This window comes from Athene noctua, chromosome 1 (genome assembly GCF_965140245.1).
Source record: "Athene noctua chromosome 1, bAthNoc1.hap1.1, whole genome shotgun sequence".
Lineage (NCBI taxonomy): Eukaryota > Metazoa > Chordata > Aves > Strigiformes > Strigidae > Athene > Athene noctua.
Genome location: NC_134037.1, coordinates 110,576,863 through 110,601,719, shown reverse-complemented (window position 1 = coordinate 110,601,719; position 24,857 = coordinate 110,576,863). Strand labels below are relative to the sequence as shown.

The window sequence follows — 24,857 nt, the reverse complement described above, 5'->3', positions numbered from 1 at the left end:
TCAGCATTGATTTATTTAGCTTTTTATGGTAATGTGTTATAGGATAAAATGACCTTGCTAAATGTTAATGCAATACATTTTATTATTCATTTGTCAGTATTACTGGGTCCTTTGCATCTAAATGCAAAACACCTTACAAATAAGAATCAAACTGCCGCTCATACCTTCCGATGTGTTTGAGGGACCAAAGCCATTCAGCTTTAACAAGAAACACGAGTTGCTTTAGTATACTATTTTGGTAAAATGTTTTCTGGCTTTGAGAACACTTTAAGTTTGAAGAAAAATGTTGTGTTTTATAGAATCAGGTTCAGCAGCCCTGGAATCTCAGAAGCAACGTATCTGCATCAGCCTGCTGCTGTGCATGGGCTGAGAATCCCTGCTGAGACACGGAGCTTTATTAGCTCAAGTACAGATCGTCTAACTCAGCCGTGCGTCTTCCCAGGCAAGGCTTGCATCTATGCACAGCCCCACGCAGATATGTGAAGGATGTGTTTGAAATGCAGTGCTCTGTTAGAAATGGCTTAGAAGACCTGGATCGACTTGAAGCTCTGAGGATGTCCCTCTGGAGTTCTGTCAGAAGAGAAGCTTACCTTTGTGGCTGGTGGAAAGCTGAAGATGGGATTAAGGCTACAGTTCTTAACGCTGGTTTGTAATGTAATCTTAGAAACAGCCAGATATGCTGTTGACTGATCCTACTGGTGAGCTATGCAAATGAGATTTGAAGACTCTTCCCTAGAAGGCTCCAAAAAGCCCAGCAGAACTTAATTTCTTACTATTAGGTCTTGAAGCAGAAATATTAGTTAGTAGTGGGACAGTAGTTTGGCAATGTGTGGTTTTTGGCTATATCGCTTTGGGTGTCCCATCTTTACTAAGACATAACAGAATGAGAACACGTTTTCATGTCCAGAAATGGAACAAATGCAAATAAACTCTTTCTGCTGCTTCTAGTGCAAATGAAATGTTTGTAAATTTTCTGCAGAACTACTGCATTTTTCCTCTTTTGCTTCAAAGCCTGACAGGTAAATGATCTATTGTTTCTACTGTGCTTACCTTGGAAAGCAGCCAGTCTGTAAGCATAACTCTCTAGAGAACTACAATTTATGTGGCTTTTAAAGTTGTTATAAACATGTGATATTTGCTGATGTGTAAGTATGCTTCAAAGTGCTGTGAATTCCTGATACAAAGGTAGCCCTGCAAAATTTCAAATCTCTGAAGTATGAAATTTTCCAATCAAGTGGCTAGAAAATTTTTAACATTATTTGCAAATGTTTTTTTTTTCTTTGATAATTGTCTTGGAAATATGTTTTTAAAAGCCCGAGGCAGTTGCATAGACTCAAAGGCTTGGCACAGTCATGTGCAATTGATAATAGCAATTTATCTTTATTATTATTAAGGGAAAAAAATACTGACATAAATTTGTCTGTTCTCCTTCTCTCATATAAGTACTGTTTAGCCAGAATGACTTGCATGGTAGGGAAATAAAGGTAAGTCCCTAGTTTCTCTTTTCAGCCCTTTAATAATCCTAAGAACAGATAAAATCCATAATCTGATTTTGCAGTTGATTCTAGGTGGAGACTCACTGTCTTCAGTAAGTTTGCTGTTGGGATTTTTTTTTAGCATGGGGCCTGCTGAAGTTTTATACCATGTAAAGTGCTACTAAGAAAGAGAATAAAGTAGTTTAGCAGTTGCTGTTCTTTTGCAGGCGATGACTGTCATAGTATAAAATATATTATAAAAAAAAAAAAAGCTGCTTTGGTTGAAAACAACAAGCAAACACACACACCCCCCCTCCCCCCACTGTAATATTACCCATCTGGAATCAAATTTATTTGTAGTATACATTATAACTGGAAAAGGGGGAATTATTTGGGTTAATACATTCTGTTCTGAAACTGAGGGTGGTTTTTGTAAAGGATGGTCACAGATGCAAGGCTCTCACTGAAAATTTCTCCAAGTTGGGTACCTTGCTTAAGACCTCTGAATGTCTGCTTTTATATCCCCCCTTTTTATTTTCATAATTGCACTCTTCAGAGTAATAGGAGTGATAGGAGCATAAGTTTTCTGTTATACTGTTACTATTCTAGTGATGATCGATAGTTTTCATAGCATGATGAAAAGGCTGTTTGAATTTTGTTCATACACGTCTCCTGTATTTCTTTTGAATTTTAGGTTTTATCTGTCTTGGATGAGTGTAGAAAAGCCATTAGAAATTTCATGGATGTATGCTTACACAGAAAAGAGTTGTGAGTTACTGTTCTGTTAGTAGGCTGAGAAAAGAGTTTATCTTGGAAATGGTGAACACAACAAAGTTTTTAGAACCTTGAAAATTCAACATTTTTTTTAAATTGTACATTCAGGATCTGTTGCAGCACATAGCAATAACTTGAAGAACTTTCACTGTTTTAAGGGAGTGATTTTGGTACAATGCCAGTGGCAGAGTTTTTAAGATACTCCACTGAACACTCTACTAGTTTTGTCTTTATTTAACTGTTCTTCAGCATGGAGCCCTTGATTTCTGTTCCCTAGCTGAGGATTCTATTGTGAAATAGGTACTTCTGAAATTTTAAATGCCATCCCTCCCTGCCAAGAGTAGCTGCAAACTAAAGCATTGGGGTGCTCTTAAACAGGGAAAAAATTGATTTATTGGTTTGTTTGTAACATCCAATTACAAAGTGGAACATTTAATCTGTTTTTCATAATTTTCATTTGGATTTGTTATCTGTCAAAGTTGGCCAGCTTTTTGGTCTGTTTAGACTTTTAAAACCAGAGGACTTAGATTTGCCAGCTGTCAACAAGTAGCTTTTGTTGTAAAGTAGGCTGGGCCTAGAGCTGACCTGCAGGTTTTACATAATATACATAATACAGAACTGACCACTGCTCTGTGTTTGTCACAAGGGTATGGGATTTCATTTTGTTTTGTTTTAAAGATGGAGGATGAAGGGGGTGGGAGAGAATATAGCAGCTGTTCTTCATCTGCCAAACGTATTTTTGAGGACTTGTCAGCCAGGGCACTCTTTTTATATTTGCTGTTGTGTAATACAGGGCCGCAGTTAACTTGAAGGACAGTGCAGAGAACAACTATATGGAAATCCATGAAGAAGTAATTAAAAATTACTTGTGTCTGTGCAGTATGCATAATAAAAAATGAGGTGGCTTTTGGTTGAAAAAGCTATTGTGCGTTTCTTCCTACAGCAGCTCAGATTTGTCAGTTCATCTAGATTTTCTGAATATAGTAAGGAATAAAAGCAAGCTACTTTTCCATAAATCATTCTTTTTTCTTTTTTCTTTTTTTTTTTTTCAGGAAGCAGCTGTAGCTGTTGCTTGATACCCTCTTACAAATGATTTTAAATACCTTAGCTCATGCTCTCGTTCAGGCTTTATTGGTCTAATGGTTGTCTGGAGCAACAGTGGAAGGAGTACAAGTAAACAAGAGTGAAAAAGCATCTGTACCCTGACTGAATTATTTGCTTACAGTATCTAAAGGCTGTACTGCAAAGAATCTCAGCCAAGTTTTTTGTGTTTGGAAAGACAGTTACTTGGAAGAGCAAATGACTATTCTGTTAAATTTTATATTAAATTATGATAGTCAGATTCAGTCTTGGCAAATAAAAGATAATAAATTGTAAGATGCAGCAGTAATCATATTTTATTGGTAATATTTATGGAAATTACTCATTAAGTATTGTACTTTTTATTTTGTGCATCTGTAAGCTAATATCTGCTATACTGTTATAGAGGGTCAGGGATGTGGTTTGTGATGATACTTACCTTTTATTGCACTATCCTATGTTGTTTTACTATATGTGTATTAAATGTCTTAAAAGTTTTTAAATGCAAGAGCTGAAAAAAAGGAAAGTAGCTTTAATGGTCAAGTGCTTATTTCTTCACATGTGTTTTCTGTGATAGTGATCTGTGCCATATTTGTATGTTCCTTAAACTACTGTAGTACTCAGGAGAAGGAACAGACATAAAATGTAGTTCATAAAAGAGGTCTGTGGAGACTGGTGGAGCTTCTTGCCTGTATCTTGTGGGCTACTGAGTGGATATCTGTGCGAATAACAATTCAGCTTCTTCTCGTCATTGCTTTCCATATAACCTCTCCTATTTCTGCAGTTCTTTTAACTGAGGCACAACTGAGAAGTTATGTGATCAAAGAGATGGGGTAAGCTGTAGATCTGGAAATACAAATGAGTCAGTCTACAAAAGCCTGCTGTAAGCCATTTTCTTTCTAAAATATGGTACTGCATAGAAACTGGTTTCTTGCTCTGACTGCAGGGATTGGTAAAAATTTCCTTTGAAATATTGTTATGGAAAAAAACCCATAAAATGCTCCAACAAAAAAGCCTGGTGATTTGTTGGACTCGAAACTTTCAGTTAAGATGTGTCATTTCCACTGAAACTTTGTCTGCCTAGCTGATGTTTTATTACTTGGCCACATGCTTCATGGTTGCCCATCCCCCTGTGTTACTTGCCTCGCAAGCTAGGAAGGATTGTCCAGCTGCCTGCTCTCCTGTCTGGATGATTTTGTTTAGTAATCTTTAAAACTAGTAACCAAATAAAAGTTTGGGTCATTCTTTTAATGGCTTGTTTAGTGGACACCTGTGAAGTTGGCAATCTTTTTCCCCCCCTCTTGCCCACCTCCTTGAAGTGTGATTTACTTCACCCAGATGAAAGATTTCTAAAATTGTAGTGAAAATTTTATCTTCTGACCTGGAAATTATGTTTCAGAATGCAAAATTGAATGCGGGAGCTGGAATTTCCATCTCGCCTCTTTAATTTGCCATGCTTAGAGGAAATGCAGAACTAAACCAAGTCAGTTCACAGTTAAGTGCTGGCTTTCTTTGCAGAACTGTTGGAGAAAAGGCATCATTGGGTGTCTGTGTGAGTTTCTGCTTGATTTTAATTGAAGGTAACGTTTACCTTTTCCACTGGTAATTGACTGAAAGAAGAATTAAACCCAATGCCTAGTATTCCCTTTTCAGTTCTTGAAGATTAATGAACAGTTTTATTGCCTGTGCTGATTGAATGGAAACATACTGACCAGTAATAATACATTGTTGTTTTATTGGCACCAAGGAACATTTCTTTATTTTTTCAGTAGCGTAATAAAACCTGATTTGCTGACTGCGTAATACTAAGTGCTTAAAAATCTCTCTAGTTATCAGGCAGCTGGGTTTTTCAGGTAGTATTGCTTAATTCCATACTGTAGGTTAAATCTTGTTTTATATTGAACCTGGAAGACAAATCAACCTGTTTGTACAAGAACTTTGAATTAGCCAGGAACCCTTAAGGAAATGTGAAGCATGTGGTGAGTCTTGACTACTGTGAAACTTCTAGACCTTTAGTTTTAGAACTTTTTTGTTGCTTACCAGATAAATTTATTTTGCATCCTTTGCCCACTTATAAGCCATAGAAGCAGTTGTGAAGAAAAACTAGTTTTGTTGTAGAGAACAGGCTGTTTAAAACCTTTTGAAATCATCATCATAACAAGTTGTGGTTTATCTGTCATTCCGGCTGAACCTTGAATAAAAGCATGTAAATGATAAGCAAAACAAGCTGAAATCCGATCACAGGAGGGTGCCTCTTCTTTATGTTACTATGCAAACACTTTGCATAGAATATGGAAATAATTTCAAGAAAATATTTAATAATGATGAAGTTTACAAAAATGCAACTGTTTTGGAAAGTAATTTGTCCCATTTATCCAAGAATTATTAAAATTGACTGATATGTAAAACAAAAATTGTATTTTAAGAATTACTGTTTCCCGTTACCTGGAGACAGAGCATGTTTTCCTTCTGCTATGGCAACAAGAACATGTGAAATACAGTACCCCAATAACTTGGAGTTCTGCCACAAAATAGATGAAGAGCTACAAGCCCAGTATGAAGGTGCTGTCTTTCTCACTGTTTGCAGCTTTCAGCCTGAATCTTGAAATAATTTTGACCGTCTCCCCACAGCTCTGACCCACACAGCAAATGGAACGTGGCTTTAAGATGCATAAAGGCTGTAATACATGCTAAATCCAGTGTTGAGAGTGATTGCTGCATTAGGAGGAGATGTCAGCAGTAGTAAAGGAGTACATCTGTTCTTTGGAAATGCTTGGCTTCTGTTGTTCAGACTTCCTGTCGAATACCTTAATTAATTTCTTGGGTGTCTCATCTCTGACATAAATCAGCGCCGATTTTTTTCTTTGTTTTGAGATTTTTAACATTTGTTTGAGATCATTTTACACGTCCTCATTAAGTACTCCTTTCCCTTTGTGATTATTTGGTTGTTTTTTAATCATGTTTTGAAGTTGCAGGTGTGTATTTTGCATTGATTTGTTACTTCTCTTGTTGAAAGCCTATGTTAGATTTGGGATGGCTGCCATATTTCTATGCTTCTGGGAATTTCTCAGGTGACTGACACAGTGGTAAACTGGGTACAAGAGTCCTTGTAGAGCAAACACAAGTTGACACTCATGTGTGGAGCCTAGCCTGGCCTGGCCTGGCTAGACTTAACAGCTGAGCTTGTGTGCCAACTATGCAGTCCTCAGCATTGCAGCTTCCCTTTTCTGCAGGGTGGGTGGCCACTTGGAGAGTGCTGCTCTTCACCTGCCCAAATGAGCTGGTATTGTGGTGGGGGAAACGGTGTGTGTATGGGAGGGGTATTGCTGCATCGGGATGGGAGATGTGGGATGTGGGGCTGGGAGAGAATTTGCTGTTGGGAAGGGAAAAAGATGAGGATATAGAGCTGAGCAAAGATGGGCAAAAGAGGTTTGTTAAACAAGTTGCAGCGCTGTGTGAACACGACTGTACTGCTTCAGAGACAGGGCAGTTCCCAAACTCTACTGAAGCTTTAGCAGGACACAAATTTATAACTAACTACTTTGACCAGAGCTGGCTCTACAATTTGCAGACTTGTGCGCTGTACTCCTACTCCTGAGCCAGCTCCCACTTGACTTGGAGAGAGCACATTGCTTCTGCAGTGCACCTGGTCTGGTGAGTGTGCCAAATCCAGCCTGGGCCTTCAGCCTCCTCTCTGCCCTCCCTGCCCTGAACACGGGCAGGGCAGTGCTTTTGCTGACTGGCTCAGGGCATGTGCTGTTGGCAGCCAACGTGCCCAGCAGCTTGTGTGATGAATACTCATCCTTGACTGTTGGCTAAAATGAGAGTATATGTAAATATTTCTCAAGTGACATGTGTAGGCAGATACATTTTTTTAATAGATAGATAATAGATAGCCTATTGTCCGGGCTGTAACTCTACCACCTGAAACTACAATGGAAAACAAACAGGTTGAGTGTGTGAACAATTTCACTTTGTTACTAGAATGAGCTTGCTGAGCACTGTTTTCAGAAGGCCAGCTGGATTGATACTCTCTGCTGTAAGTTCTTCACAGGCTTCTCATTTTGCAGTTTTGCTCAAATTCATTAAGAGGGAGTTGTTTTTCTGTTCATACCTGTTTGCATGGTATGTGCTTTATTGTGGTGGCACTAATTCAGAGACAAAATTCATCCATTATTCTAGATAAATGCATGTGTACACGTGTAAAGATATATAATGTATTAAGTATAAGCAACAAGCAAAATATGCTGTGTATCACACTTCAAAAATGTGGCTGCAAGAGAGATAAATGACATCAGTTGAAAACACACATGGTATCTTCTGTGTCTAGAAATAAACACCACGTTGTTTAACTCTGGAGTGCAGTATGACACGCATATATTGTAACGTTAAAGAAAATACTGCTGGAGTGCAGTTGAAGAACTTCAGAACTTAGGTCTTTTCCATAGCTCAGATACCTTCATGTATAAAGAAAAATGTTTACAAGACAGTCTTTCACATAAAATACAGAAAAGATTTTTTCTAAAATATTTGGCTCTATGATATAGTTTGAGGGAAGGATTGGTGTAAACTGTGAAAAGCTCAGCCTGTAAATAGGTGACCTACATTGCTTGTCTAAGAGTCTAGGAGGATAACAAAGCAACATTTTTACTCATTAACTCTGTGGTTACCTGTGTGCAGTAGTCAAGTATCTGGAACTGGAACACATGCCTCTGTTATCCAGTGGCTGCCTGGAGCCAGGGTGTCTGTCTGGTGGACGTCATCGCGTCCGACTTGATGACCAGTGGCTCTAAGAAGCGTTGCAGAGGACTGGAGCAGCTGGCTGAAGATAAACAAACTCGTGTTCTCTGTCTGCTAGTGGGTTTAACCGATCTGAAAACTGTCCCTAGATGTTTCCAGTTGTTTTGCTGTGTGTTGTCCTTGGAAAATGCTTGATTAGATCAAGCGCATTGGATTTTAGTCCTCTCTGCTGCTTTTTGCAGTAGTCTCAAATCTCGGTATGTCAGGAGAAGGCCGTTTCTTCTAGTCCTGCTGCAATTAATGTGCAATTAATGCTTTTCTTTGCCTTTTCTGTTGTTTCTGCCCTTCTCTGTTTGTTGTTTTTTTTTTTTTCCTTTTGTCCTCTGTTATGTTTATTTCAGGCTTTCCCCACACAGGTTTGCAGTATCAAATACAAGAAGGCTGTTGGAGCATTGTTTCTTCAATGCATTGCTCTTCAAGGATCCTTTGATATGTCAGAATTAATCCTACTTAGTGCATGCATATGTGGATAGCTGGTTAGTTAGTTCCTGCTTTTGGCAGGAGAGAGATGGCTCTGCACTCCAGGATGTAAATAATGTGTATTTGTTTGAATTCAAATTTTATTGTGTTAAAATCTGTCTGAATAGTTATCAGCAAACATTTGTATTTTGTGTTACTTTTTTTGCTATGCTGCAGAAGTTGGGCTAAATACAGCTTCCTGTATCCTTCTTACATTAACAAATTTGCATGGCCTCTTCTCTTGGCCTTCCTCCAAATATGTAGGTTTAAACAATTTCCTAAACTGTAAAAGTATCCCAAAATAGCACTACTTTCTTGTTACTTGTCAACATGAAGTAGCAGAAGCAAATTCATGTGCTAGGAAAACTAGTGTTGCCATTTCTTGACTTTTGAATACTTTGGTGTGCAAACATTATTTCTATGGACAGTGCACAAAACATGCTTGAGATAAATCATGTATGTTACAGTACACAAGGCTTAATGGATTACTTTTCCATTGGTCATTTTAAAATTAAAAACATCAGCTTCCTGTTTTTCTCGTCCTGAAGTCCTGTCTGAGCTCTTAGAATTTCTAAAATAGCCTGTCAAAAAAGGAATTCAGTAAAGTGACTTCTACTTAACCTTTGATTTTAGAAACAATTGGTTGAGTCCTAAATAGAGGAAAACAGGCTATTTTTAGCCCCTAATTTAGAGAATTGATATTTCCACATTTGCTTTGTCATATAGCTGGTGGTAGTTGCTAAATTGTGAAAGCTTGTAGCTATTACAAATGCTTGGAGGATTGCTGAATGTTCTGTCATAATGCATTAAGAAGCACCAAGCACTGTACCTTTCAATTTATAATAAGAGAGTCCAGATGATAGCACAGACACGGGAATATTTCAATTCTAGACTACTGTCTTAAAAACCAAAGGCTATTAGTTTTTTTTGTGGAATAAGTTGGAAAATAACTAATAAGGACAGTTGAAGTACAGCACACTTCAAAGTCACCAAGTTCTCTAAGCCAGGGTGGGTGAGGAGGTTTTATGCACTGCTTGCCTGCCCTGTTTTGTTAAAAAGGGAACTGGTGTTTGAAACGGCTTAGCAGTCTTACAAGGTTTGAGTGGTTTCTGAAGGAGGTTGCATGCAGATCCTTGTCAGGTGGGGAAGATGAGTTGCTGCAACACTGTTTGGCAAGAAGAAACAAAATGGAGAAATAGAAAAGCAAAGTTCCCTGTCTTTAGAAAGTGCTAACATTAGTACTTTGCTAGTGACAAAACTTATGGCTGAAGAGTTTAATATAGCAGGTGTTCTCTTATATAGCTCTTTTGTACCTTTGGATAATAAAAGCAGCTTGCTGAAGATCTGAGAAAGGAACTACATATTGTAATAAGTGGAGGAAATGATTATGTAGCTGATACTTTTATGACCCTTTTAATATCCCAACGCTGCTTACAAATCACTGTGTTTATAAAGTTGTTCTCTTATGGCTGCTTGTGAGGTAGAACATTTTGCTTGCTTTTACTATCATCATGTGTTGTTAACAATGGAAAGAAAAGGAGGAATATTACCTCATACCAAACATGTGGACTTGAAGAGTTATGTAATTACTTTTAGTTTATCTCTCTAACATAATGCTGAATTTCTTTTTCAGAGCCATGGTGTCATGGAAAGGGATATACTTTGTACTTGCACTATTCTTGGGAAGTTTTTTTGGAAGTGTATTCATGCTCGGTCCTTTTCTACCTTTGATGTTTATCTCACCGGCTTGGTATCGCTGGATCACCGATTGCATTGTGGCCACTTGGCTCACACTCCCAGTGGTAAGTTGCAGTTTGAGCCAAGTTCTGGGCAACTGTTTGTAATCACACAGTTTAGTTTGCTTGCTAGCCCTTTTGATTTTATTTTTAAAAGTTTTTTGTGCTTTCGTCAAAACAGGCCTTAACACATTCTGTGGAGACTTACATTTTAGCTCAGCGTTGCAGATTGTGTGCCTCTCTGCAGTCCCCCTGGTGATATCTCTCCATCCAGTGTCAGTTAGATGCTGATCAGAGAAGAGTAGGTGAAGCACTAGTAAGCAAGAGGATTTTTTTAAAATTACAGACTTCCTAAATGAGTCATTTTATAAACTCTTCCTTTCGACTGTGCTCCAGCTATCTAATTAGGAAAATTATTCACTGCCTGGTACATTGTTGCTGACCTTCACTGTTCTCTTACTTAATCCTCTTAGAATTTAGTCCTTGTAGTTGAATTAGAGATAAATGATTTCAGGTGAGAATGAAGAACTTCCCCTAGAAATGAAGTCTTCCTCACTTACAATGCATCAACTTTATAGCTATAGGAGTCTGGAACAATAACAAAGCGCTTCCCTGGATTGTTCCTGAGGAAAAGCAGTATGAATGGGATCTGTCTCTTCATCTGTTCTCTAAAAACCAAGGGACTTTGTCCTCTAGGCCTTTAAAGATGTGTATAACTTTTTTTGAAGTAGAATGCTATATTGGTGTGCAGAAATATGTATCTTGTGACACAAAGGAAGATGTATCTTTATTACACAGCAGATAGTTTCTGCTTCCTCTCTTTATGTCTTGTGTGTTTTAAAGGGGTGTGAGCTGTTTCATCTTCTAAAACTTTTGTCTTTTCCATTATTACTAAATGCAGTGAAATTAGGAGGGAAGAAATTACCACTAGCAAAGGGAATAGAGGAATTGTTATTTCTCGTCATGATGAAATTTAGCTGATAGACCTGATAGTGTCACAAAATCAATCCTTTCTCTGTTTGTCTCCCAATTTTTCTAAAATTGCAAACTCTCCAAATCAAAAACTGGTCTCTTATTTGATTAGCTGCCTGGGTTTTATAAATCTGGATTATTACAACTAGTTTATGATAACTTTTGCAGTCTGGAAGTTTGTTTTCCGCCCACATTGGACCTTAAACCAAAATAATGTGAGTACTTTTGTGAAAAGGATTCTGTCTTATAAGAATCTTGAGGATTTAGATTCAAGAAACGGGTCTCAAAAAGATTTTTGCACTCAACCTTTTCTAGTCTCAAACCTTGTCTGCATTAGTTTTCTGTCCTTACACTTACTCCATTCTTAGTGAGGAGAAGCAGGTACTTGGGTTTGTGTCTACAAACAATAAACTAATGTTGGATAAGTTGGACTCTCAGTAGGGAGGCTCTGACCCTGACCTTTGTGATGTAAGAAATTTCAACATTCCTCACTCATCTGTCATGTATTATTCCTTTCTAACAGTCAGCAGGATGGGAGAGTGAGAGGGGTCTTAACTGTTTCAGTTTAGTTTGGCTTATATTAACATTAGGGTATGTAGAATGGGACATCTGTTCATTATTATGTTTAACTAGATGTTAAATATGTAATAAGATTCTTATTAAACTATCAAAAAAGGCTGCTTCTCTCCTGAAAAGAAGACAACTGTTTACCATCTTGAGCTATACGACCTGTTCTGCCTTTGCAGTGGTCCACAGCTACTCTTGATCGCAGCACCTTTACTGGGCTTATAGTGAGCTAAATTAATAATAATATTAATATTTGGCACATACAGTGCTTTTCGCACTGAGATCTCAAGCCGTTTACGGTTGTGAGAATGTCATTTCAGTCTTGCAGGTGTCTTAAACTGAGAAATTTGTGTTCTTTGAGGTTCTATGGCACAGAGGTGGCAGAAATATGAACAGAAAGTTGTTTTACTTCCTAGAGCTCTGTTTAAATCCCCAGACTTTGCTCCTTTTATATATTTTTCTGGAGGAAGAATGTGGAAGAGAAGGCAAGGAGGTAATTTGAAGTACTTCTATTTTTTTATGTTGAGGCCAAATGTTAAGTTTATTCCTCTAGATGTCCAATCTTGTTTTGGTGGTTTCTTTTGCTGTGTTAAGTGGGTTGGACTGTGTCCTGCCAGTGACTCTGACCTTCGGGAAAGTTGTACCTCTAGGTAATATCTGTTGTTTGCCTCTGTTTCTTGGATTTTGTACCTTTCCACCGTGTTTCCGCTAGTCATTAAAAAGTTGCAAGGCACTAGCATTCAGTCATCCATATTTTTGATTTACTTGCTTGGTCCTGGTCTTTTGCAGTAACCAACCATCACTCCACCACCATGCACTTCCCTGCATGATTTGAGAATGGTTATGGGTCAGAAATAATTTTCAGTAGGCCATTTGGATATGGTGTACACATGGCCAGAGCATGCTGTTGGGCTCTGATGTAGTCTAGTTATACATTTATGTTCTTAACTGTCCAGGTTATGAAACCAAGCTCTCTTAAACTTACTGTGTAGCTATTGCCTGCTTTTTCCTTTTGATAAACCACCGACCTGTGTTTTATAACTTGGCCCTTCAGAGCCACATATAGCAGGTAAAGCAAGAAACATGTTTTATATATGAATTTCTAGCATCACTAGCCGTTTTGGCAAAATGAAGAAAGTTGTTTGTCTAACCTCTTGCTTGTGCTCTTCCGAGTTTGAGGCTTGTTCTATGCTTTGGGATGGCACTTTGTAGATAACTGTGTATCAGTGTTTGGTGGGCAATGCTTTTTTGCTGATTGTGGGATGGAGGCTCAGGCTTCAGGGTAGCACTGTAGAGCTGTACAGACCTAGGTCTACATCACTGTACTGTGTTCAAGCTTGTTTAGGATTTTTCTCTCTCGGCTACTCTTTCTGCCATTAGGTTCTAGCCATTTTTGCAAGTGAAAGTCCAGAACAACTATGTTGACCATGGGGACCCAAGCAGAAAGGAACACACTTCTGATGCCTTCCCAGCCCTAATAGTATGGAGCGATAGATTATTTCGCAGCCAGTCTCTCTTTAGATTACCTACCAAGTTCTAATCCATACTGATTCCCTACTTTTATTCCTATGTGATAGTATTCTGGGAAAAACAGGGAAAAGTAAGTTTAATATTGGATATTGTAAAAGAGTGCTTTTTAAGAAGTGCTATTTAATTGTTGTTTCCTCTTCTGTTGAACAGCTGACTGTCACTGTGGAAAAGCTGGCTGCTTTATTAGAAAACAGCCAGAAGTTTGTTTACCAGTGATAATGTGAGTGAATAAGTGAAATGATACAATTCAAATTAATTTTTGTTGCTAATGGGCTGATGATTTTCTTCTGGGAGTAAAGCCATAATATTGAGATATTATTTCTAGGCCTTGCTGGAAATGGTGTTTGGTGCCAAGGTGGTTGTCACTGGTGATGGATTTGTTCCTGGAGAAAGGAGTGTCATTATCATGAACCATCGCACACGAATGGACTGGATGTTCCTGTGGAACTGCCTGCTGCGATACAGCTACCTCAGACTTGAAAAAATCTGTCTCAAATCCAGTCTCAAAAGCATTCCGGGATTTGGTAGGTCACTAAACCCTTTAATTTGAAAGGAAAATGTGTTTAAATTTTGCCCAGCACTGGTCCATACCCTGTTAAATGACCTTGGTTTAAAATCTATTCCAGTATTTTTTAAAAAAACTTGTATAAAATATGTGCCATATTGAGGGATTAAATCATAAATCTCACAGAGAACGCCTGGACTACATGCTTAAACATTTCTTTTTAAAGATACTACATGTGCTGCTGTTGCTTATAGGTAAAAATATTTCTGGCTTATGTACTGAAAGCATTTTTCAAAATTATGAAAAAAGATTTTAGAAGTCTTTTCAAAGTCTCTTTCAACACTTTGGTTTTGGTGCTGTTTCACCCCACATTGCAAATGCTCTCATCAGGCTTCTTTTTTCATTATCCAATTTATACTATTGAGAAGATTAAAAAAAAAAATTAAAAGAAAAAGCCCAGTAGGCAATTGCAAAGTTGATGGTTCATTTTGATAACTGTAGTTTTAAATTGAACTTGGTTATGCAGAATATGCTGTACAGGATATGAAATAATCAGTATTAATAGTGATGTAGGCTGGAAACGGATCTGAGTTGCACATTCTCATAGAAATCATTTCAGATTGGTCAAAAATTGTTGCACAAATGGTTTCTGAATAAATAGGCAGACTTATCTGAAAGAAAAGCATCTTTTTGCATTTTATTTATCTCTTAGATTTATTTGCTGTTTTATACAAAACCAGCTTGGGCAGGATATGCGTCAACTTTATGATGTTGAAAGAGTAACCTTATTTATGGTTCCTTTTTGTCAGGCCATTTATCTAAACAGATAATTTTGGCAGGATTCCATACAGAGGAACTCTCATACTGTTGCACTATTACTGCGTTCACTTGCTGGGTCTTTAGTCTAGGTAACACATGTTTTTCCCTAATAGTCAAATGTTAAGGTCAATTTTACTTGACAAAAGACATCTTTCAATGTTACAGGAAATGAGAAAATACATATTTAGAAAAATGTTTTATCTTCATAATACAGCAGAGGTGTTTTGAAATCTTGGAGTCAGCTGCAAATGCAGCTTGCGAAGCAATGATGGAAGATGGAATCAGGAGTATAGTCTGAAAGATTCATGCATTTATCTCTTCAAAAGTAGCTTTTTTTTTGGGGGGGGGTAACAAAACATTTATACTTGTTAATGCCTTAATAAAATTGAAAGGTCAGCTCCAGAAGCTTGGATACTATGTTATGCTTGACAAAATTTGGTTCCTGAAAGGGTATCAGGAGTTGTTGAGCGATGGATTTTTTTTTTTTTTTTTTTTTTTTTTAAATTTTTAATTATTTTTTTTTCCAATTCTCGGTTCTGTGCATAAATTGAGCACATCTAATACATCCGAGTAGGCTCAGGCAGATGGAGCTGTGGCAGATCAGTGTTAGCAGACCACGATCGTATCTTTGTTTATAGTCTGCCATAGTACCTTGATCCACTAATGAAATTCTGGGCTCCTACTCCATTTTGTGGGCTGTGATGGTAGAGGTGGCACAGGCAGACATTTACTCCTTTTGTTTGCATTACAGGATGACAATTTCTGGCAGTAGATTGGGTGTCTGGGTCGGTAATGCTATAAACCACTATTTATATGTCAGATCTCTAAGCACCCTCCACAATATATCAGCTTTGAGTACTTTGATTGCAATGTTGTGAATTTTAATAACACAATAGTATTTAAAAAATAAGCTAGTCACAGGAACCCAGATAAACTACATCCTTCAGTCAAGCCTTAATTTGATAATCTAAAATCATAAATGTTCAGCTTCTGTTCTACCATAGTATATCTGAAAAGAGACCTTAGAAATATGTGTCTTCATGTTTAGTCAGTCTGTGTTTTGGGTGGCAGATTCATGCAAAAATAAAGTATTCTGTATAGCCACATGGATAGGGGAGAGTTGGAAAGTGAGAATCTTGCATGAAATGAAGATTGACTGAAAAGCTTTCATCATGAATCTATATGAAGTTTGGTGGTGCAGTGATAGAGCAGAAAATGGTGTCCAGAGTGGACAATCCTGAATCTCATCAGTAAGAGTAGAATTTCTCCTGCTTATGTTTAATGGCCCTGCTGTGTTATGTAATAGACTTCTAACAGGTGTTTGTCAGGTTGTGTTTTTGTTAAACTGTGTCCGATGGTTTCAGATAAGTTTTGTTTATTTTATGAGCTTGTAATGGCAAGAAGATAACTTGAAATCAAGTGGACAGTTTCAGTACACTGCAGCTCTGGATGATACTTTAGATGTTGATCATTTAAGGTATAATATTTGTGGAAATTAAAACAGATACTTTCATAATGTCTTTCATATATTTATATGAATTAGTTGTATATAGTCAAAAGTCTAGGATTATGGAGGTATTGATATATTGGCTAAATAACTTCTAATAAATCTGTAATGGTAATTTTACTTTGAGAAATAGTGGAATGAATATACTCTATTGTTTTCAGAGCAACTTTTTCTGATCTTTCAAAGGATTTTTTACAAGCATTTCGTGTAAAATTATGTGTAAGATGAGGTTTATAATGCAAACCTTTAATTTTCGTGTTGCTGAAAATGTGAGTATTAAGCATTGCTCCTTTGTTGTTATAAGTACTATCCTAGTTGAGGTGTAAAAATAGGTCTATGACAGATTATACTGATCCAAGTGGTATATATGGTAGGTGAAGGGCAAAGCTTGGAATGCAAATAGATCCAGAGCCCTTGTTGCCCCCTTTGTAGGTTAAAAGTGTAAGGGTATCGGATTTAATGAGTCTGTGTTACAAGCAGGCAGTTATTTTCTAGTTAGTTATAATTAAAATCAGAGGAGTCAGTATTTCAAGGAGAAGTACTGAGTCACTTATCTAGTTCTTAAATTAATTCTTTGCATTCCAGTGTATGAAAAAAACTTTAAATTGATTAAAGGTGAGCCTTAAAAAAAGAAGCCCAAAGAAAAACAGATGGTCCTTTGGTCCTGGAACCATAGCTTTGGCTTGATAAATTGTGTGCAGTAAAGTTTTCAAAACGAGGTATTACATTTCAGTAATCTCAATTTCAGAAACATTCTTGTATCATTTCAGTACAACTTGCCAAAGTGGGCATCTCTAGGGAGCACTATTCTGCTCTTAGCTGTTGCTGCAGTTTCTCATCTGACATCATCAGAAACTACTGACACATTCTGCAGTGTCAGTTTTCAAGGAGAGTTTCTAATGGCATTGACAGTTTCCTATGTAGTCTGACAAGATGGGACTTCTACAGTACTTGTAATTGAGATATACAATTTATATTCTCATCTATTCTCAATTAATAAGGAACAGCATTGGAAGTGATACAGATTAGGATGCAGTTGTGTTCAGCATGTACTGTGGAATACATAATGTTTGAGTAGGTAGAAAGGAACATCAACAGTAGTGTCAGATGACCAGATAATCACTGGAAGTTAGTTGCATCCTTTTAATTTTTTATCTTAATAGCTTCATTTGTAAAAGTCGTCTTCTTGTGATATGAACCAGCAAGACTTCACTGGAAAAAGAGATGTATTTTAATGACGGATGATTTGCATATGCTTGTTGTTTCAGATAGTATTTTAATTTTTGGAGGGTTTGCAGTAATATTTGGATTTTAGTGGTTAAAAGTTCCTCAACATCTATGTGAGAAATAAATTAAAATTTGGGTTTAACTTGAGGACTCGAGGGGATAAATTGATGGAAAAATGAGAGGGAGTAACTGTAGAGGGGCTACTGTCAGTCTATGGCTGCTATGTGAAAATACGCACCCTGGTTTTGCTTAATGCAGATGGAGAAGATAAATAACACTGTAATTCATTGTGCAAATCTAAACGATGCAGGTGCTGCAGGCACCATTGATGTGACCATCAATGTGACTTACCATTGTTAAGAAAGCTCATGGAGACAGCTAAAGCAAGGAATTACAGCTGGAGTAGTTTGGGGCAGGAACAGGTCAGGAAAGGAAAAGGCTTGGGAAAAAGGAAAATAAGCAAAGCAGGCAAACCTGGAGTAGTTAGGAGCAGAGATAACTGGGTAACTGGTCCAGATCTTCATCTCTGTATTCAAGTTATTCTGTGGCTAACATTGCTCTTGAATGTAGGAGCTTTTTAGTTGTTGTTTTTCACTTGTCTGGTCATTCATGTGTTGTAGCTCTCAAAGGCTTGAGTTAGGTTTGGCCTTTCTGTTAAGTGCCAGGGGAAAGTAAAAGAATGACTTGTGCTCTATTTCAGCACTGGGCTTAGCCTCACCAATCTTTTACTGGATGTCAGTTGATGCATTGTAGCTGTCTGTGTGTGCGAGCTTTGCCTGAAGCAAATTCAAAGTAATTTGAGTCATCTTAGTTTTCAGTGAAGCAGGGCAAAACAACTCAAATTATCCTGCCTTTGCCACAGGCTAAGAGCACGCACACCGACAGCTATGATGGATCAGCTACCATGAAGTAAAATATTGGTGTCGCTAAACCTAGGAAATTTTAGCACTTAACTCATTGGAGTATCGTTAAAGCAGCATGCTGCAGGGAATCTGTACGCATTTTTATTGCCATGGAAGTGTTTGTGCTGCCACAGCTACTTCCGTAGGTAGGAATATAAATACTTTGGCATAAAGCATCTTTGTTCAGGTTATAGCTAGATTTGTATTAAAATTCTTATCAATAGAGCATATTGGTTTTAAAAATGAAAAGTGTAACCTACTGAACTTTCTAGTACAGTTCATATCTGAAGTATCTTTGTTATGTTAAAATAGACTGAAATGAGATTTTTTGAAGGGCTGTGACATTTTTTCTTCTAGCAATTCAATTATGAGCTGCCAGACTTAATTACCTTAGAGCTGTTATCCGACATGATTTTTAAAATAAAGGTTGAAAAGTATTCTTTCTAATGGAAAGCACAATTGTTATTCTGACTTGTTCATGGTGAAGACAGATATGCGAGACTCTCTTGAGGAACTTGTAAGCGTGAGGGAAAGATTATACTTCGAAGCAAAAATGCAGCTTAATTGTCTTTAACTCTAACTGCGTTATTTTGTGGGGAAGAAAAGATTTAGGTGCCTGTTTCCCAAATGGCTCTTGTTTTTGTATGATAATCCAGGAAAGACATAATAGGAGTATTTTCGGATGAATACCGCAGAAGTTTGCCCAACTCTGTCAGGGGAAAAAGAATATTAGCCTATATTCCATTTAAACTTTGCTTATCCTTTTTGTATAATAAGAGCTTCGGCCTCTCTGCCCCCTTTGCTTCTCCAGAACGTACATCAAAGAGTCGTGAGAGTGCAAGGCAAGAAACTCACACCTTTATGAGACCGCAATGCAGAGATGCAACCAGAGACATTAATTAGGTCCTCTTCCACCACCTTGTTAGGCAGCTAGTCTCCTCTCCTTTTTCTGCTCTTTACTTTCATGGGCCCCCATAAGGAAATGGAGCATCTGAAGAGGATGCAGGTCTACCAAAACGGTATTGAACTGTAATACCTCTTACCATTTCTGACTTGCAGTAAAGATGACACATCTTTACTGAGGAGAGACTCGCACTGTACTCTGCCATTTTCAGATGCATTTCTTTGGGTCTTTTCACATCCCCACAATCTAACAGCCAAATGTTTTTAATTTGCAGTCTTTGGAGGTTCTGGAATGATGTGAGGCTTTTCTCCAGATAGGTGTTGGGCAAGACTCATCTTTTTTAATACTTAGGTTTTCATGCACTGTTTCACTGTATTGATTGTATTTTATAAATGCATTATATAAAGCAATTTTCCAGCCATCCTAGAGGTTTAAGGTTTTGCTTTATTTTGCTCTAGTTTTGAGCAATGTTATGTTGTTCTGACTTTACACAGTACATCAAATCAAATTTGAAGTGTTCTTTTAAGATGGATATTCTAACTGAATAGGTTTAATGTTCCTTAATGGCATTTATAGCATTTTAACACAAAAACTTTGTATAAGTAACACTAATACAATGGTAGAGTTAGTAATCTGATTGTCCATATTCTATAAAAATGTCATCATTTAGGAGATAGAAGGAGTATTTGAGCATGAAGTGTCCAAATGGCATCTTTCTGATGCATGATTAAGGGAATGAATATTGATAGAATACTTTCCAAGCGCATAGTATACCTCTGTCTGGGTGCTTTTATATATGTATATATCCTGCTAGTACTGTAATGATTTTTTTCCTACGTACTTTCACACTTTTTTTGTGTGTGTATTGGCTGAGAGACACCAATTCTTCAATGGAATATCCTTTCTAGAAGGTTTCGCAGTTAAATTTTCACAGCTAAGACAGAGGCCACTGTATCTGACTAGCTTTTTGACAACATTAGTTTTGCCCTTACAAGGAAACCTTGTACTGTAGACATTGTTTGAAAAAGCTTCTAATTACATTATAAATAAACAATAAACTAAAGCAGAGGTTTCTACTGGCACATCCTATATTCTCCCATAAGAGAATGAAGCAGGGCAAAGGAAATGGAGTGTTAATATTTGAATGTGACCTAAGTAAATATAAAATTTAGAATATTTCGGTACTGAAACAAATGCATGAGAACTATGGGAAAAATCAAAGGAACCAGAATTATTATTTTTTTCAGTTAACCTTAAAATTCTGTGTTTATAACATTGCTGTTTGTTTACTTAAGTTGTTTTAGTAAGAAAAAAGGTTCAGTCTTCACATACATTGGATTGGAAGAGATGATACTCGGTCCAAGTAAATATGTATATGTGGTATACACATGTATGAAATGTATAGTCTGAACATAAACTGAACACAACCATAAAATAATTTCAAAACAGATGTAGATTAAAGCAATGTTCAGCATCTGATAGGGCAAGGCAATAACAGAAGCATATTAGTGTTTAGATACCTTACAAATTGATTGAATCAAATGACTAAATAGACTGAATCAGATGTTTCACTGTAACATTAGGAGTGCTACTCTGAATCTGTATTTGTGAATATTATCTCTTAGCTAGTTTTGTATTTTTTCTCAAAGAATTTACCAAATCAGATGGTAGTTGTTCAATTCATTATATTCCTCTTGACTACATTATTGGAAATGAGTGTGGTTTAAAAAAAACTTGCCAGGAGCTGAGATTATGCTTTACAAGATTATTTCAAGAAGCGTTTATTTATTTTTCTAGTTTGTGCGTTCAAACAATTACATTAAATTTTAAAAATCCTTTCATTTTCTTTGGGTTATGAGATATAAAGCTAGGAAAAAAAAAAAAAAAACCACAAAAAAAACCAGTAAAATGGCTAATTCTAATTGAATTTACAGAAATCTGTTAAAAGTCTATACTGATGAAAACAGCATATATGTGTATATATATAGTAACTTCAAGACCTGGCTTCCTGTATGTTTTTTGATGTGCTAACATCTTTTCAATACCTACAGATCTTAGAAATAAGGAACATTCAGAATTGCATAGTTGTTGCTTTATGGATATTTTATGCAGCAAAACACTTGGAATAGCAAACTGTTAATGGACCCAAATGGTTGTATACAGTGGGATCATGTGCTTCTAAGTGATTTCCCTTAAGCATAGATGTCTAGTTCCCTGTTGCCTCAAAAGCCCTGATCCGGCCCAGACACCTGTTGAATATAGGCACACTGAATAATAGATTCATTTTTGACCAAGGTAATACTATGAAAAAACAGTGAGTAATGCAGTGGAAGAAAAGAGGAAGGATGAATGAATATAATAATGAAATCCCACAGTTAGGCCTTCTTCCCTGCTCATTTCTATAGTTTTGAATCTTTTATTGAATTTGTTTGCATGGGAGTTTAGTATTATTAGCTGTTCTGTTACATTGCTGTAGGAAATACATAGATACAGTTTCCCTGACGTGTGTTTGTTTGCTTTCAGTATCAGCCGTAATACTGGTCTTCTGGAGACATGACATTTTGGGGCATATCTAATTTCTGGGATACTTAAGGACACGTACATAAAATTGTGATACAAAACCAAACAAAGACTCTTTTGGGGGTCTTTTTGCACAGCTCTATTCTTTCTCTTTTGTTCATTGCCACCACCATCCCTACTATATACTTACTCCCCAATTATCTTTGCAATGGAAACACACTTAAACTTCAGCTTCAAGTGTTATTTTCTTTTAAAGGATTTTGGGGTGGGGAAAATGGAAGTGCAGGGTCTTAGAATTTAAAAAGCTTTATACTTGGCAGCATTTTTAATACAGTGTTGGGAATTCTCAACCTGCATAAGCTATAATTTGCTTTATCCCCAAGGCAGTAAGGAAATTTGTGTATACAGCGCATTTCTCTAGTTCAATAGGAGGGTTTCCTTTTTGTGTAAGTGTAATTTTTTTTGTGTGTGTGTAGTTATGTCCTGATAGAATACATATCATTAGTGTGTATGTGTTACTTGAGATTTGAAGCTGCCTTTTATAATTTTTCAACTCTGAACAGCTGATCTAAAGGTCAGTGTGACTAGCTACTCTACCAGTAAGTTACTGCACTGCTGTTCTGCAACTTTGAAGAAGCCCTGTGGCAGTGTGATGCTTTTTGTATACTTTTCCAAGCAGTGCTAGGTATCCAAAATGCTCCTACAAAGTGAGTATTTTAGCAAAGAAATGGAGTTGGATTGTTATGATTTCTTTAGCTTCACTGTTTCTCTGCCATGTTTTTGTCACCAGTGATTACTCAAGAATCTGCAATTCAAAAGGCAACCATTTTTCCCCGGTCAAATAAATGCTGCCTTTGCTAAGAAAATTCTTGTTGCCCAGGAACTTTTAGGCAACCAAAACCACTGTGCAAAAAGAGCAAAATAAAATTACTTTTGTTGAACAATATGTTGACCTAAACTTAACAATAATAAACTGAACAGTGCGTCTCACTGCAGACTGCACATGAGAAGGTACTTCCTTCTGCTGCCTATTCATAAATCTTGCTGATTAGCAAAACCTTTCATTTTGCCCAATTCTTTACTGAATTCCTCTCGCTTCTCTGTGCATTCTCATTTGGATCCCAGGCCATGCCTTGGACTTGCTACATGGTGTTTTTCCACAGCACAGTGCGGACACACTGTGGAATGGAAATCAAAGCAAGAGCTTCTTTTGCTTCAAAGGCATGCATCTGCAAGCCTCTGCTGGCTTTCCTCTCTCAATTGAATCAGGTGGGGTAGTGAGATGTGTAAGCAGCAGGCATTCTCCCCCACTGCTGCATGGACCAGAGTTTTGGTTGAAGGCAGTAATTCATGGTTTTGTTGCCTTTCACTGGAGGCCTTAAAGCTTGAGCAAATGTGGAAGATTCTTCCACTTTTATAGATGGTAATTTGGCACAGTGTGCTGTGCTGGGGTAAGTGGGGAGGAAAAATCCTGGGTCCTTTACTGTTAGTCATATGACTGTTAGATGATCTGCTCTTATTTGAGTAGTCAAGACTGTTTTATCTAATGAGATATACACTTAAAAATAGAAAAATTCTTCCAGAGCACTGGATGTTATCTATTGGAAAGGTTAGAAAATCAAACTTGTTTATTTTAAAAACTGGATGCCTCCCAACTCCCTTCCCTCTCTTTCTTTCTTCCTCCTCCCTGACACCCTACTGTCCTTACATTACTGCCTCTGTTTAATTTTGTATAGCCAGTATGTGACATCACTGCTTAGGACAAGAATGGGAAACTTCTGCACTGTATCATCAGCTTTAAGGCAGTTTAGTCAAGTAAAATACAAGTCCCCCAAGCAGCGGCTTTCTTAATAGCTAAAGGTGCTTATAATTTGATGTTCACAGTGCTGTTAAACAGTGATTGTTAGAAAGAGTTTATATATGTTTCCTTATAATTTAAAGCCTCGTGCTGCATAAAGAAAAGTACGGTAGAGGGTATGATCTGGCAGTGAGATTTTCTTTTTCATGCTCCCCTCCATTATGGACCAAAATCAGTCTTCATAAGGAGCTGCTGACCTGGGGAAGTATCAACAGGATACCCAAGCAAGCATTTATTTTGCTCCTCCTTTCCCTGCTTTCTGCCTATGGACTTTGCTGCAATGAGAACACAAGGACTGAAAAATTTAGGGCTGATGTGTGATACCCCTCAATAAAATGGTTTAGCACAGTATAGGTTTTGCATAAACTAATGTAAGCACTGTGTGTAGGGTATGTAAAACATACAAAAGGTCTGGGCTGAGAGGTAAAAATGATTGGAAAACACCAAAACCACAGCACAACTTTCCTAATCTCTATGGACTTTTCTACTCTGTCCCATGGCGCATCTACGTTCTCAGAGTTATAAATGATATGGTACAAGGCATCTCTCTGCTTAGAGAGCTTTTTTCCTTTGCTGTGTCCGTTTTTATGAATTCAGTTTCAGATGAGCTATCATAGAATATCTCAAGCTGGAAGGGGACCCATAAGGATCATCAAGTCCAACTACCTGATCCTTGCAGGACTACATAAAACTAAACTATATGACTAAGAGCATCCAGACACTTTTTGAACTCTGACAGGATTGGTGCTGTAACCACTTGCCTGTTCCAGTGACCAACCACCCTGTCAGTTAAGAACCTTTTCCTTTGTCCAGTCTGAAGGTTCCCCTGATACAGTTTCATACCATCATTTCCATGTTATCTTCTAGAGGAACCGAATGCTTTGGCATTATTTAGTATTTGTTATGAAAAGGTGTCCTCTTAATATAACACAATGGTAAGTGTGAAAATGAAGCCCTGATTAGTTCACTTTAAAATACTGGTTTTGCACCCTTGTAGTGAAATGTATTATAGCAGCAGGAGATGATTAAATACCAGAAGAAAGCATATTTAAATTACGTAAGTTTTTTTCAGTTACTTTAAAGTTGACCTTTTATTTTTTTCCTGCAAATGATCTGTTTAAATGTGGATAGCCTCTGTTAATAAAGCTGTACTGATGCTTCTTGACACTGCAGATGTGGGAATGTGGTATGTGCATAAATGCACATAAAATGTTGTGGTCAA

At 37.3% G+C, this 24,857-nt stretch overlaps 1 protein-coding gene across 3 annotated transcripts in view; it reads left to right on the top strand.

Moving 5' to 3' along the window:
- LCLAT1 (lysocardiolipin acyltransferase 1) overlaps window positions 1–24,857 on the top strand; it is a 121,022-nt gene that overhangs the window by 31,311 nt on the left and 64,854 nt on the right. For 2 of the 3 annotated variants that reach the window (XM_074897336.1, XM_074897337.1), the window contains 2 exons: window positions 10,222–10,390; window positions 13,719–13,917. The exons of the other annotated variant lie outside the window; for it this stretch is intronic. In XM_074897336.1, the coding sequence (XP_074753437.1) occupies window positions 10,226–10,390; window positions 13,719–13,917 (364 nt within the window). In that variant the 5' untranslated portion in view covers window positions 10,222–10,225. The remainder of the gene's footprint in view (window positions 1–10,221; window positions 10,391–13,718; window positions 13,918–24,857) is intronic. 3 annotated transcript variants of the gene reach the window in all.